The following is a 14,959-nucleotide window of genomic DNA, read 5'->3' on the forward strand; positions in this document are numbered from 1 at the left end:
TAAGTTGGATAAGAATCAGCAGCAGATAAAATCTGAGGTCATAAGTTTGCAAGCACCGGGTTGCATTATGTGCTGCTGATGTGAACAAAGGTGGTGGGCCTGCAGATACTTTGTCAAGGTCTTGTTGTCCATCTTCCTCAGAAGACAGCTCTAAAGTACAGTGCCAATATGATTAAATTACGGACATGTTGAGTCATGTCCTTGAAGGTTTGGGTGACGAGGGAAAAAGTGTTCCTAAAGGCGAGTTCAAAATACAGCAGAAAGTTGTAAACACTTCAGTCTTTGGTGACAATCCACCTTAGTCAACGATTTCTCATTGCAGACTATGGATGCAAAGTTTTGCTCTACCAATGGGTAAAATTTCCACAAGAACTCAGAGACCAGCGATCCGGCATTCAGACTGGCGAAATATAAAAACTACAGTTAATCCCTGATACAGCTGACAGTAAAGGTTTGCCTAGCAACATGAAAGTATGTCAAAACATACACGGTTTAATATGACAGCCTCTGCGACAATACAGTGATTGTCAGCATGTGAAATTCAATACATGCCTTCACACAATGAATGTGCAGCCTGACGACTGAGCAATGTTGGTTCACTGAACAAAAAAAAAAGTATAATCAGATATTAATCTTTCTCCAGTACCATTTGTGGACAAACAATTTCATCACAGGGGTAGCTTGCTCCAGCTTGTTGAGCTATACAAACTGTCAGATTCAAACGATCAAGACTGAAACAGTTGATTAAGCAAAATTTGCAGGTAGAATAATGGTTAAGGATGTGAACTTGTGAGCTGTAAGTTTATGGTTGACGTTTTGGTGGGAGAACACTCTGGTACCCCCTGAAAAAGGTACTTAACTACTGAAATGGAAATATCCAAGTGTGTAAACTGTGTTGTTTTGGATAATGCATCAGCTAAGCAACGTACTGCAAGCAAAAACCATGCCGCAGACACTGTGACACAAGGCTTCAGCAATGACGGGCAAAAGGCGTATTATTTTAGAGGATGCTCGGCATTGGTCAAGAACATCAGTTTCATTGTAGAAATGACACCGTATGGAGTGACGTTGGTGTTTCCGCGGAGATATTCCGGAACACTGGACCAGAATAGAGGACCATGCTATATAACCATATTAAATAACCGTCTAGTCAGATTGAAATGGGTAAGTACAAAATGTGATACAAGAACACATTCAGAATGGCTAGGCTTTAAAAAAGTGGACAGGCACATTATTATTTAAAAGGCATTAAGCTACAAATATTGTTGTCTGCTTAATAATGCAATTTTTTTTATCTTAGGGTAGGGCATGAATTCATTTTTTTTAGGTTTGTATTGAAATTAAATTTTTCTTTTCATTTATCAGTGACTTCATCTTCAAGTATATTACTCGTGAGTAATGACTAATATTAAATAGCAGAGTGAGTTATATGCATAAGGGGTTTCAGGGTACATGTGCTCTGACTCTTTGTGTTCATAGACTGTAGTTGGAGGCTAAGCTTAACAGGCTCGAGGTCGAAAAGTTCCCTTTCGCTGTCGATGGCCTGAGCAACAGGGTCATGATGAGCAGCTGCTGATCCTCAGTGACTGGGACCACGAAGAGGCCCGGCAAGGGGGGGGGGGGGGCAGTCACTGAGTGGCGCATAACTGCGTATCATCTGAAGGAATGTAAATAAGCACTCAGCGAGCTGATCTCTGGAAGCTTCTAGAAGCTGAAAATATACGTCAAGGGCCAGAACAAGCAAATGGCTATTATTTCCACGTATAAACTCCATATGGGCTTGTTTTCCCCAGGAGTGGTATTTAAGGCTGAAACCCAATTCATATTTTGCTTTCAGTTTGTATCATTAATTCATTACCAGCAAGTATTTGCATTTTTATCGTAAATGTAATCAGTCTATCTGCCGCCTCCTCTAATTGGCTGTCCGCGCCGTCAGGAGAGCCACAGGAATGGAAGCTTGGATTTTGATGGTTTATGGTGTCCACGGTCCACACGACCCAATTTCAGTTATCTGTTACCTTGGGAACTAAATATAGGAAAGGCTGATGTATGTAAGACGTGTTAATGAGGAATACACCAAATGAGTGGGAGAGGAGCCGGTAGACAGGAACGAAATATACATGGTGTGTGTGAGGAATGTATAAGCAGGGACTGGGATCTAATCGCACACTAATGAAGAACATAGAGGACCAGCGGTGATGACAAGCCGTGACCCCGGCCAATGGAGCGTTTGTTCCCTCTCCTCCGGCCAGCCTCCAGTTTCTTTCAAGAGCTTTTATCCTTTGTTCTGTGCCCCTCATTTAAAGCTCACGTTCGCAGTTGGGAAAACAGCCGTTTCGCTCCCCGTTGAAGCGAAAGAGCAGGAACTGGCCACCGGCTCCGCAGCAGAGCAGCTGGGTCTATTTTCTCCCTGCGCTGTGGTCAGACCCCTCCAGTGCAAATGCAGTCCAGATGAGGGCCCAAGTTTGCAGTTATGACCTAAATAGGAGGCTTTGGTACAAATTCTCCCATCGCACCCTGCTGCCCAAAAAATCAACTCCTGCTGGATTTTCGGTAAGCAGAGGTCAGCGCAAACGCATTCCCGGGGTCACGTAAGCAAGCACGTGCCAGAGGGTATAGGTCCAGGGCGTACAATTCAACTAATGAGAGCTGAATTTTAATCGGGTTTTTAAATTGTGTGTGTGTGTGTGTGTGTGTGTGCTGTGATTCAGACCAAAGGTGGAGCAGTGGACTGATTTTAACGACGAGGTGATGGATGGACTTACGAGGATTTAGTGTGCGGCTGATGCTTTTCTTCACAGCTGTTGCTAATGACTGTATCGTACACTTACATTCACAATGTGACACTGTATGAATCCATAGTTCTGGTAAAAAAAATAAAAAATCATCCCATTGGGATTTGCATGCAGAACAAACAACAAAAAAAATAAAAAATAATCCCCAGACGTGTACGAGATTTGTCCTCGTTTTTCCTGTAAAGGTTCTGCATGTGTAAGAGTCAGCCAGGTTTTAAGTATCCCAGCTGCTGCAGATGTTTCTTATGAATTTAGGCAAGATAATGAGCAAATTCTGTAGTTTTACTGAGCTGAAGTGTGTCAGTTTAATGCAGCATTTTTTGCTCCAAGAAAACCTTCTGACAGAGCAGTGGAGTATGTGCAATTACACAGTGCATACCAAGTATGTATTTAGGACCACAGCAGTTCTTAATGGGACATAAACCTCATAATTTTTATATATATATATATATATATATATATATATATATATATATATATATATATATATATATATTAGCTGATCCGTTCATTCGTTTTTCATCAAAATTGCTTTTTTTATGCGCCTGTCAACCCAACATACTATAAAAAGCCAAAAAGAGGAATTTGCCCATGAGTCTCTAGCATCTGGCAAACAACCTGCCAAGACCACACTGTTCACATATATATTGTGCATTTTGCTAGAACAACAGCATCTTTCAGTCACGAGGGCTGATCCCAAAACCCCACTTGCCATCCTACAAACAAATCCTCTCACATGTTATTGTTACCGCATGGCCGTCACTGGAAAACATCAGAAAGATTCGGCCTGGCAGATGAGGAGCGTCTACGGAAGGCTGTTTTTCTGCAAGCATGTTCATGCATCTATGTAGCAATCGACATTCCACGCTTCAGAAGCGAATGCACGTCAAAATACGTGCATTTAGAGAAGGTCTCTTCTTCAAATCCTTTCTGGCTTATTCCTGTCTTTGCGTGCTTTGCATTTGTAGGAATTCATTTATTTGAGTCGTTCCGATTCAAAATCCCTATTCGTTCCTGGCTGCTTTTCATAGCCACCATTTAGCCTTCATTTAGAGATTTAGCTCCCAAGTGCACTGATTTTAATTGTTAAGTTTGGCTTGTAATAAAATCATATTTGATTTTTCATAGGATTCACTTAGAACTCAAAAAGTCAAAATAATCCAAGAGTTTCATATAACCATAATTAACTTTTTAACTTGGACCTCCTGTCACCCTAAATCACCTCTTGTCTGAGTGGTTTGTCTGAAGAGGGCTGACAGGTTTTATATCTGAAAATCTTTCCACCACTGGGGGTGATTTTATGTTCAGCACGTGACCCTATATTTAGGGGTCAGAGATATAATATATTACACATGACATCCATATACCCTTTACTTGTGGTATCGACATGTGACTTGCGTTCAATACGAGGAACAAATGAAACACAGTCAACCAGAAGTAGGACAGTGAAGTGATTAGACTTCCCATAACCAGGCTCCTGCATTAAGTTTATTTGTGTTTATTTCCTCTCAAGCTACTAGGCAAAAATGAACATCAGAGAAAGGTGTCCAGCGACTCACCACAACACAGTCACATGTGCGTTTTAGCTGCCAAAAAAATTCCCAAGAAGCGATTTCTCAGTATGTGACCTCTGCAAACCCATGAACTCCTTTGCGAGGCTCCCGATTGTGTTACATTAGCAGCATTGGAAAGAAATTGCACTTTGTTGTCTAAATAACCCAAAGAAAATCACTCGGGGGGGGGGGGACGGGGGGGTCTGCAAACAGCCAGTCTTCTCCATTTAGCAGCGCGCAGCATCCCACCAGAGCGGGGGTCGCCGGGCCCGGCCAGTGCTCACCAAAGCACTGTGCTCCTCTCGGGTCAGACCGAGCACTTTCTGAGAAGATGCACATGTACCAACACCAGAGCAGTACCTGAGCATTCAGTGTTTCCTACCTCTCACATAACATTCATGTTACTCATGACTAACTAACCTGCCCATCCTGGCACTGTCTCCATCTTCACCATAAGAACAACCCACCTATAATACCAATGCCGAAGAAGCCACTGGGCGCCTTGGCCGGCCACATGGGGGCGCCACATTCTGAAGGGGCGCCAATGCAGTGCCACATGGGATTCGAGCCGTACTGCTTAACATGCCTGATTCACGTCACTGTGACACACTTCACCCCCCCCCCTCCCGAATTAGCACAGTTATATTTATGTAAATCAGATAACTTGCATATTTTAAAAATGTATTTCACTCCGCTTGAAGGCGAACGGAGAGCGTAACCTTTCGATCTGGAGAAATGATGCTTGAGTGTATATCTATGTTAATGTCATTTGCAAACATGTTTTCTGTATTTTTTCCCCTACAATAAATGCAGGCACTGCCTCTGTTTTGAACAGGGCCTAAATAAGTGTTTAAAAAAGAGAAGTCGGTATATTTTTTTTCCAATTCTATAAAATAAATGGACAGACCTAAGTCATCTATCTTCCTTGGACATTGTGTTCCAATCCTATATTTTATCGTGATTATACATAAATACACATATTACTTATTTACATAAAAGTGGTTATAATAGAAATAAATACATAATAAAAATCTGAGCATTATACTTCATGACTGGTATTGCACCCATTTGAAAATGTACATCAGAAATGTTTTTCAAAACCATTAAAGGAATAATCCTCTGATTAAGATATTTATTTTCCCAACTTTTGTAGACATAAATATATTCATATTTCTTTTTTTCAAAATAGCAGTTTAAATTTCATTTTCTATATATGTATAAATAGGAGTCTTCATTGGGAAATAAAGTGTCAGTAATGTTGTTCTCATTTCACCGGCAGCCACAGCCTTCAACGACCATATCCTGGTAGTTTTTCAAGATAATTTTTTCATATTCATCTAGGTAGAGCAAGGAGATGGGGCTCAGCTCTGTGGGGACACAGCAGGCCCGGGGAATGTTCGTATTCACGGAGTTAACCAGAGTCTGAACTATGGCGTGATTGGTGGAGTTCAGGTGATCGGCCAATGGGAACGGGCACTCTCCGTGACAGTAAAAGGCGTGGTAGCCCGGCGGGGCCACTATCCAGTCATTCCAGCCCACGTCGCTGAAGTCCACGTAGAGAGAGTACCTCCTGCAGCTGGTTTTGTGCTTCTTCCTCTGTTTGCCCTTGGCCTGCCGCTTCTCTCGCGTGTGAAGGACGTTGCCATTCCCGTCGTGGCTGAACGTCACTAAGAGCGGCCTCATCTGAGGCCAGGAGTCCTCATCGGCGTGCAGTGACCTGCTCACCCTCACGTGCCTCTTTGCCTCCTGACTCTGGCTGTCAAGGTGGACCACCTCCACCACAAATCCCAGGTTGGAGTGCCCCTCCGTGGTCCACCTTGTGAGGGCAAGGCTAACATCGAAGCTCTCCCATTTGCTCAGGCTGTGCTGCACCAGCCTGGTATCCAGAAGTCTCATGATTGGTTCTTTGGAAGAAAGTGCAGGCTTCAGGACTTCATATATGTTGATGCGGTGGTAACCAGTGCTCCCATTGGTGATGGACTCCATCACCTGGTCCCGGAAAATCCTCAGCTCTGCTGACGTGACGAGCTCAGAGTCAGGGATGGAGGTGATATTGAAGAAAAACTGTTGTGTGGTCTTTCCGCTGAGGCTGGAGAGGACCTCCAAGGATTCTGGTGGCATAAAGGAGAATGGGACTTTACTGAGCATCAAAGATGTTGGCAAAACCTGAGATCAAAGTTAACCACATGTTTGTCTGACCAACGGCATCTGCTAAATCTTCTAAGGTGACAGTCGCTGGGAAATGTCCACAAAAGATGACAAATTAACACCCTAAACAAGATGACTGCTCACATATATGTGTGTGGGTTAAATGGAAAATAAGGCACAAGTTTTGTGCATGCATTCAGGTATTAAAAGAAAATCACTATGTAAGTCATGATAAGTTGCACAAAACAGAATATTTGCTGAAATGCCACATGTTCTTCCATGGATTTAGATATACAACCTCTAGGTACTTAGACTCCAACCAAGCTGTTGCCTGAGGGGTTGATGCTCAATACACTACAAAAGGGGTCTTTTTAAAATCTGGGTGGGAAGAAAAAAAAAGAAAAATCATCTTCTCCGTCCCCATTTCTACTCATAGCCAGACACAAAGAACACAAAACATGGGGAGGGGGCTTTTCATCTCTTCTACCTGCGGGGAAAAACCCTGTTGTCTTCAAATCTCCATGAGCGAGCCTGAGAGCGGCTCCTCTCAAAAGGAGAACCTTTCTCTGAACACGTTGGCGCACGCCCACCACGCACGAACCACACATCGTGTCCTTAATCGTGAATAGAAATCACGCCCCACAAAAGGCTGCAGATAACATTAGTTCACACGTTTCACTAATCATTTGACATGCAGTCTGAGTGGGAAAGGCAGAGGTTCATGGCCCCAGTAACCCCAAGAACCATCTTACAATGTGGCCGGCATAGTCAACCTACATCTAAATACAGCAAACGACATTCATCTATGTAACTGCAACATAGTGCATGTGTACAATATTATACTAACAAATTCATATTTTAACATCGAACATAAACAGGACCAACTGGTCACAAAGTGCATTACGAATCACTGCAAGATAAATATTAGCTATAATAATACACCACCAGCTTTAACTATCTAGAACAACTGGCAGGACTGTTTATCACCTTCATTCCAGCTATTACAGAAGCTCTCTTGAATCTCATTCTATAATATTAATCATCATATCCATATTCCATAACTGAATATTTGGTCCAGGTATTGGCTGAGGAAGTTGAGATGGATGAAGAATGTTGAAAATTACATCTGTAAACAGTAGACATGTACATGGTCTCGAATGGAATCCCCTACGTGGACTGAAAGAACACTGTGTGGTGTAAAGTATACTTGCAAATTCCTATTTGGCCTAAACTGGTGATACGCTATTATGCTGGAGCATTATGCATAGCATTTAGTACAGGCTAGTCACTGGAGGGAATTTGTCTATATATATATATATATATATATATATATATATATATATATATATATATATATATATAATTAAGTTTAATTCTCCACCACTTATCCAGGCGGGGTATTCAATGACCCAGATATAGAACTAACGATGTGATTCAACAGATTCAGGAACAATTAAGACTCGTTCTAGACCTTATCTTACAATTATCAGAAATGGGTAAACCATGCTGACATCTTGGGGCATAAACCTACAGGAAGAGCCGGGCTCAGATGGGATTAGACTGTAGCTACAGAAGAGATGTAAACCCACAAAGAAATTGAGCCGTTGACTGCACATTTTCTGTACAAAACAAAGTTTTCCTAGGAAAAGGAAGAAAAAAAACAGAGTATACGTGTGCGTGAAAGTGAAACTCGATAGGCTAACTGGCGCGAACACCTCTCAATGAGGATTATGATTTAACATCACACAGTATTAAAAACGATTAACAATGATAAAAAGACGATCTTATAGGACGTTGAGTGGTGCCTTAGCAGCTGTTTCATATAAATCAGTTTTCGACAGCTGAAATGTTTAAAAACCCCATCTCTAATATTGAATTTCAAAACAATAATATACGTATTTATGTATATCACGCACAATAGGAAACAATGTAGCCACATAATATGACGTGCAATAACATATAGACTATACATTTGTTTTAATAATGTCATACTCCTAAGAGTTATGTAATTTCGCAAAAGAATTACTACTCTATTGGATAATCAGCTGAACGCAACAACCAAGTGTTGCGAGTTTCTATGTAATTATTTTTCTTATGTTTTTAGGATGTTTTAGTTTCTTTTTACAGGAACGACAACACTCACTACTCAGAAAACTGGGCTATATCTTAAAATAACTTCTTCATAACAACGGCAACGTTTAGTAGTCATATGGCGTTGAAAATGATTTTGTCCGTTTACTAGAACCTTGGAAGTTTCTCCAGTGAGAAGAACTCCATGTTACTTTAAAGGGTACAATGTCCAAATTTGTGTAATGAAATGTGATCTTGCGGTTACCAAGCTATGAACATCACTGCCGGTGCCCCGTTGCCCTATCTCCCGTTGTACAATAAACTACAGTCCGTGCAGGGAGAAAATTGTTTTCAGCCTCAACATAAACTGTATAAATTATTTACAGACACTCATTACATTCGGAGCGTGGAAACGTCCAACAGTCCTCATGAGGGGATCAAGCATCATGTACCAAACCAAAGTAATTTTCTTTACAACTTGGGGGTAGGGGGGGTCTTCATTTTAATTTGTATATGTTTTGCAAACCATATGAAATAGACCTTCCTGCAATACAACACCACAACATAAGCAACGTCGGACCGCAGAAAATGACGCTTGTCTTAAATGATCATCTATGACCGTGTGATCATAATTGCTAAGTGGCAGGAGAAGTTGTTTGTGAACACATCTCATGCAGCTTTATTATAAAGCAAAACTTGATTGACTTTGAATTGTGTCTATAAACTGTGTCGATCCAAAATGTTCTACTGTATAACTCGTAGAAACTGGTGAAGGTGCGTCAGAAAGACTTACCTTCATGGTGAAAACTCCTAATAGTATTTGCATTGCTGGCGGACCTCTCTAAATGCTTCCCCAAAGCACTCCTCGGCCGGCTGAGGTTCTGTTCCCGGTTCCCGGAATACAGGTGGTAGAGGTCCACCATGTATTGGGGCACTACGGCGAGCTTGCTTGGGCTTGGTCTCCGCTTTAGTCCGAACATGTTGAGGAGACGAAGCTCGAAATCGTTGAGGATACTTTCCGATTGCTGCGGGCTTTGCCTGCTGGACTCGCTGAATTTCCTACGGCCAACCTCCGGGATCAGTCCGGCCGAACCTCCGAGCAGCACCTGGCCGAGCATCAGCACCATGAGCCCGCGGACCAAAGCAACCATGATCGATCTGTTCCTGGAGCGGAGTTGTCAATACTCGAGGGCTGCAGTCATATGAGGTGCATTAAAGCCTGGGGTTTGGGCTGTTTACCGCAAGACGTGGCCATGAGGATAGTATTCTTCCATAGGAAGCATTTAAGGCAAGGAGGTTAAAAGGACGACATGCTTCTTTGAAGTAAAGAACAAAAAGCCTTGGAAATAGTATACCTGCTGGCTAAAAATGCAATGGGTGGCAAACCAGTACGCTAAAGAGTTAAAAGTGATAAAAAAAAGAGGGAAAGAGTTTTTACAGCAGTCAAAATATGACAACAAAATACCCACACAAAGAAAAAAAATCAAAGAATTGTTGGAAAAGGAAAGAGCATACAAAAACGCTCAATTACTCAGAGATAAGATGGTGAGACATTTGGCGTGTGAAATAAAAGACAGCAGCCGCCTTTACAGCTTCAAGAACTTATGAAGCATGAAAGAATATAGTGATGAGAGAGATTAATAGGAGCGGTGTTTGAGCGGAGGACTCAGACTGCGGCAGCGCTACACGCGTGGAGATCCTCCACATGACGCTTAGGTGTTGTGTCTGATATAAGATTAGATCATAGACTCACAGGTGTGCAATTTAATCTACTTCAGCTGTACAGGGCAAGTCTACGACAGGGAAAGGCAGTTGTCCTAAAAAAAACGTCCAAGACTATAAGACAAGATATCCAAAATAAAAACGCGTTATAGACTGTATAGGTTGTTGTTGTTTTAAATATATATCCCAAAGTCTTAAAAAAGTCTTAAAAAAATCATCCAGATCTGTTAAAATACTTTGCAATCATCATAGTCTTGATCGTATGTATTTTACGACAAAATGGGAGTTCTAGTGAGTACACGTAGTCCAAAAATAATATAAAAAGAATCAGTCTCGCATTTAAATGCGAAGTGCTGTTCAAATATTTAGCTTATTTCCATTATTGATCCGTCGCAATTGTTGACCAGCAACCAAGATTTAACACGCTGTTACCTACAAGGAAGCAGTGCGTCCGGCCGTCGCTGTCGCTTTGTTGTCCAGTAAATTCCCACATCAGTTCATGTTATTCTCCACAGCTGTCCTGCGGAAAGCAGAAAACCCTCCACGGTAGAGACCACCTCCTGCACATATTTTCAGCAGCTGTGGACTTTGCTGTAATCGACTTTGTAGATGTGAGTTTGCCTATAGAAAAAAGGGGAAGGAGTACAAAACGGGCAGGACCGATCTAGGCTAAAAGTGACCTCACTGGATATTTGAAGCAGAAGCCAATGGTAAAAGCAAATTTCGGGGAGTTTCCTGACATTTAGTGCAGTTCGTTTGGTCCCCTGACAAGTGAAGTTTTTGAGCGTCTCTCTTACTTAGGGTGAGATGATTCAATTGATTCCCACCAACGAGTTTTTGTTGCTCAGTGATGTCACTAAGCGAAGGCTGACTGACTTGTCTTTCTGCGAGGCAATAGCACCTCCTGGGCTTATTGCACACGGGGGTACAGGCTTTTATAGGCGTATACCTGCTCAGATGCAATCCCACACTACAAATCCAAACCTTCATCGGAGCCGCAAAATGAACCACCCATTTATTAAACAAAATGCATAATAAATAAAAAGGCAACCTTTTTCCAACTGATGCATAGATTAATGTCGGTACGTGTATGTATACTCGCGACAGTATTTATGGCTATTAAGTAACTTGCAACAAACACGCTTTAACACCGGCCGTGTTACTTCTTGAAACTACTTCTGGAAACATGTTGTGGCTGTGCTACTTACAGACCTCTCCGGATTGGCGAGGATCGATAATCGTTGCCTGTTTGTAAATGACCATTACAAGCAGCTGAAGTGCGAAGAATACACGCTGTATGGATTTAACTGACTGTATTTTTTCCTTCTAGTACAAAGAGAATGATCTGCAGAAGAAGTAGTGCACCAGCGCGTGGAGGAGCAGAAACTGCTTGTTGGAGGTGCAAAGTAAAACAAAATTTCCCTAATGCCTGGTACAATTTCAATTACATCTATATAATAAATATAATTTATAAATAAACACAGGCCTGGACTAACCCAGTGGCATAACAAGTATTTTATTGGGCCGATGGGTGTGTCGGCCGGTAAAATTTATCGTGAGGACCCGACCCATCCCGCCACTCGGCAAAATTCTTCGTGGAAGACCCCTCCCTCCCGCTCAAAAAAAAATATCATCGGAGACCCCAAAGTCCAGCTAGGGTCGATTTTTTATCCCAGTCCAGCCCCGAGACTATACTGCATGCTCGGAAACGTGTGTATTAAACATAACCCATTCATTATCATCAATAGGCGAAGACTATAATTATAATAAACATTATACATTATTACACGTTAATAGTTTAAAACTTTCGTTTAAAGTAATACATTCTTTTACACTGAGTGTGGTACGTACATATTTTTTCTAATGTGTTTAAACCAATTCTGTAGTTTTCTTTGTTCTACATTGATGTAGGCCTACCAGACAGCTATGTAATAAAAGATGTAAAACCACGAAACTGTGGCTTGTACTACCTTTGAGCAAGATACGTAACGTGAACTTCTCCAAACATATTCGCAGATATATGGCTAAAAACAACTGTGATGCTACTAAAACTATTTTTTTATTATTATTTTTTTTGATGCCGTAGGTTACGTGGTTTGGCATAAAGGTAATTAAAGTCATGTAGGCCTATTTCTACAGGTAGGCCTGTTTGGCATGAGTCCAACCCGTTTACGTGTTATTTCAAATTTAAAGTCCTACTTTCGATTACAAAGAGCGACATTAATTTGTCTCAAATTATTGATCAAGAGGTGCCAATCGCTGGACGGAGTTTTTTTTTCTTCCATTGTTACTTTTAATTGGCGGCTATAGTTTGACCGAATTGCCCTCTATCGTGGATCAGGGAATGAATAATACATACGCGTTCCTGCAGCAAAGGTGTGAATGTTTTATCAGGGCTTTGCTGCCACAGGACAAGACGTGTAGATTCAATTAAATGAGAGCAGATTTCTGCATGCAAATGTAATGTGTGATAATCCGAGTCCTTGCAAAACAGGGCAGAATGAAATAACAATAATCTATAAACTACTTGATGTCCTGAAGAGAAAGTGAGTGAAAAAGCGAAAGTCGATCCGTTTAAATGTGCTTGTTTGGTTTGGAGGTGTTTCTAAGGTCTATTTCCAGCGTACGCAGTGTACTTCAGCTGACAAGCCAAAACAACATGTCTTTGCATCAGAAAGAGACTGCGACACTGGATACGATCTGATGCAGTGTTTACCCAACAAGACCCCCATCATATATTAGCGTATGAAAACCCACACTAAACTACGGCGCGGGTTTGATAGGGGGATGGTAATGCAGTTTGGCAAGAAGATGTGCTAGTTTGTGGGGAGATAGGGAGAGAGATTAAGGAATTAATTTTGTTTCAGAACAATGATGCATATCACTATTTTCTCAGGAGTATCGACTTACAGTATCATAAGTAGTTCAACTTCATATGACATATAAATGTCAATCTGTTGCTTTAATACAGTTTCCACCTACCATATACGTCATAAATAAATCTACAAGGGTTCGCACACTATATTCAACGTAACGTTGTATTCAACTGAATAGGCTAGACAAGTTTTCACTAATGCAAATTCATCGAAAGACGTGAACCATTATAAGATGTTTATTACTGACCCTAGTCTGTGTATGAAATGTAAATGACGCAGTTTAACGTTTAATGCGCGTGTGTTGTGAGGTGACTGGGACGTGCAGCGCAGGGCTGCCAACTCACACGCATCTTGCGTGACACTCACGCTTTCAGATTCACACACTCACACAAGAAATCTTACGGTAAATCTGTATTATTCCATTATAAACCTAATCTATATTATCTATTATATTAACCTATGTTATTCCATTATAAACTTAAAATTAGCTATATCAAACGCGTTGGGGTAGTTCGCAAAACCTACAGACTATTTGCAAGGTAATAAAACTGTTACATACATGTAAATGAGTGTGCAGACTCGTCTCGAATTGAAAATCTGAGTCCAGTCAGCTGAACAGGATTGGCAACCCTGGTAGCGTGAATCCTCACGGTCCGTCGGCAGCCTACGTGCTTTTATAGACTACAGATTAACGTACTGCGTCGAAAACTTCGTTAACTATATGAGCTCTCCTGAGATCATTTCTAAATACGAAAATATGAGATTAACAGTACTAAGTCTAAACTCATTGCTGTTCTTTTTTTCTTCATAGCAAACCTTTGCTTCTTGATTACCAGTATTTTTCGTTAGAGGCTGCCTGTTATTTACCAGCAGTTGAAGATCAGAAAGAACCAGTATGAAAGTTAATCGTGTTCATATGTATAATAATGTCAGTGTTCATAAATCAATATTAAATCCATTTTTTTAAGTAAGTGCATTTCAATGCAAGAAAATATAACAATGTAGCAACTACACCCATCTTATTCAGATAGCCTATTCCATCTTATTCAGATAGCCTATTCCATCTTATTCAGATAGCCTATTCCATCTTATTCAGATATTCCATCAAGTTTACATCTCAGTCTATTTTGCAGACACTTTATCCAAAGCTATGTGCATTTTTCAGAAAGCAGGGTCAGACAGTCCCTGGACCAATGGGGGATTAAAGGCCTTGCTCAGAGACACAAGGGTGAAATCACCCTGCTGACTTTAGGATTTGAACTGGCAACCTTCCGACCACGAGCACGGCACGCTAACCTGCTGAATTGCACACTGGCCCTGAGTGAAAGAAGATCATCAGTCCAGGCAGTGGGGTTAAACATATATAACCCGTATGCAGAATTCATCACTGTAGGGGGCTGAACCTGCTTCAGGACGGATCATAAGCCTTTTAGATCTGGGAAGACCAAGACCCAGACACAGCGTTCATGCCTCCTATTCAGCTTGGAGCTCATCTATGGGTGTCTTGGGATAGGGGCAGGTTTTACAACATCACAGGAGCTGGCTGAAAGTACTGTAATCCCACACAGGCTGAGAGGCTCCGGCTATCTGATGATGTTTGAGTTCAGCGATTCTTCTATCCTGTCTGCCAGCACCGCGTCTGAGCAGATGACTGGCTTTAGGTTCTCTGCCACAGGTCATGGTGTGTGACCTCTGCCATGCGCCCTGACTGGATTAGGAAGCTTCATGCTTCGTGTGTTTCATGGGCTTAGAGTGATAGAGGTGGAGGGGGTGGAAGGTGGCCCAACCCCCCCGG

General features: G+C 41.6%; 1 protein-coding gene across 2 annotated transcripts; it reads right to left on the minus strand.

Moving 5' to 3' along the window:
- Positions 1 to 5,265: 5,265 nt before the first annotated feature.
- Positions 5,266 to 13,788, minus strand: bmp2b (bone morphogenetic protein 2b). 2 transcript variants are annotated; one of them, XM_023799223.2, is made up of 4 exons: positions 13,724 to 13,788; positions 10,725 to 10,909; positions 9,360 to 9,672; positions 5,266 to 6,459 (listed from the first exon to the last, which is right to left on the minus strand). In XM_023799223.2, exons 2-4 carry the CDS (start codon positions 10,779 to 10,781, stop codon positions 5,618 to 5,620), a joined length of 1,212 nt encoding a protein of 403 aa, XP_023654991.1. In that variant the 5' UTR covers positions 10,782 to 10,909; positions 13,724 to 13,788; the 3' UTR covers positions 5,266 to 5,617. The 2 variants fall into 2 exon arrangements, with proteins under 2 accessions (XP_023654991.1, XP_023654980.1); XM_023799212.2 differs by lacking the exon at positions 13,724 to 13,788 and having other exon boundaries at positions 10,725 to 11,637.
- Between the last annotated feature and the right edge of the window lie 1,171 nt (positions 13,789 to 14,959).

The sequence above is a fragment of the Paramormyrops kingsleyae genome, chromosome 19 (genome assembly GCF_048594095.1).
Source record: "Paramormyrops kingsleyae isolate MSU_618 chromosome 19, PKINGS_0.4, whole genome shotgun sequence".
Classification (NCBI taxonomy): Eukaryota; Metazoa; Chordata; class Actinopteri; order Osteoglossiformes; family Mormyridae; genus Paramormyrops; species Paramormyrops kingsleyae.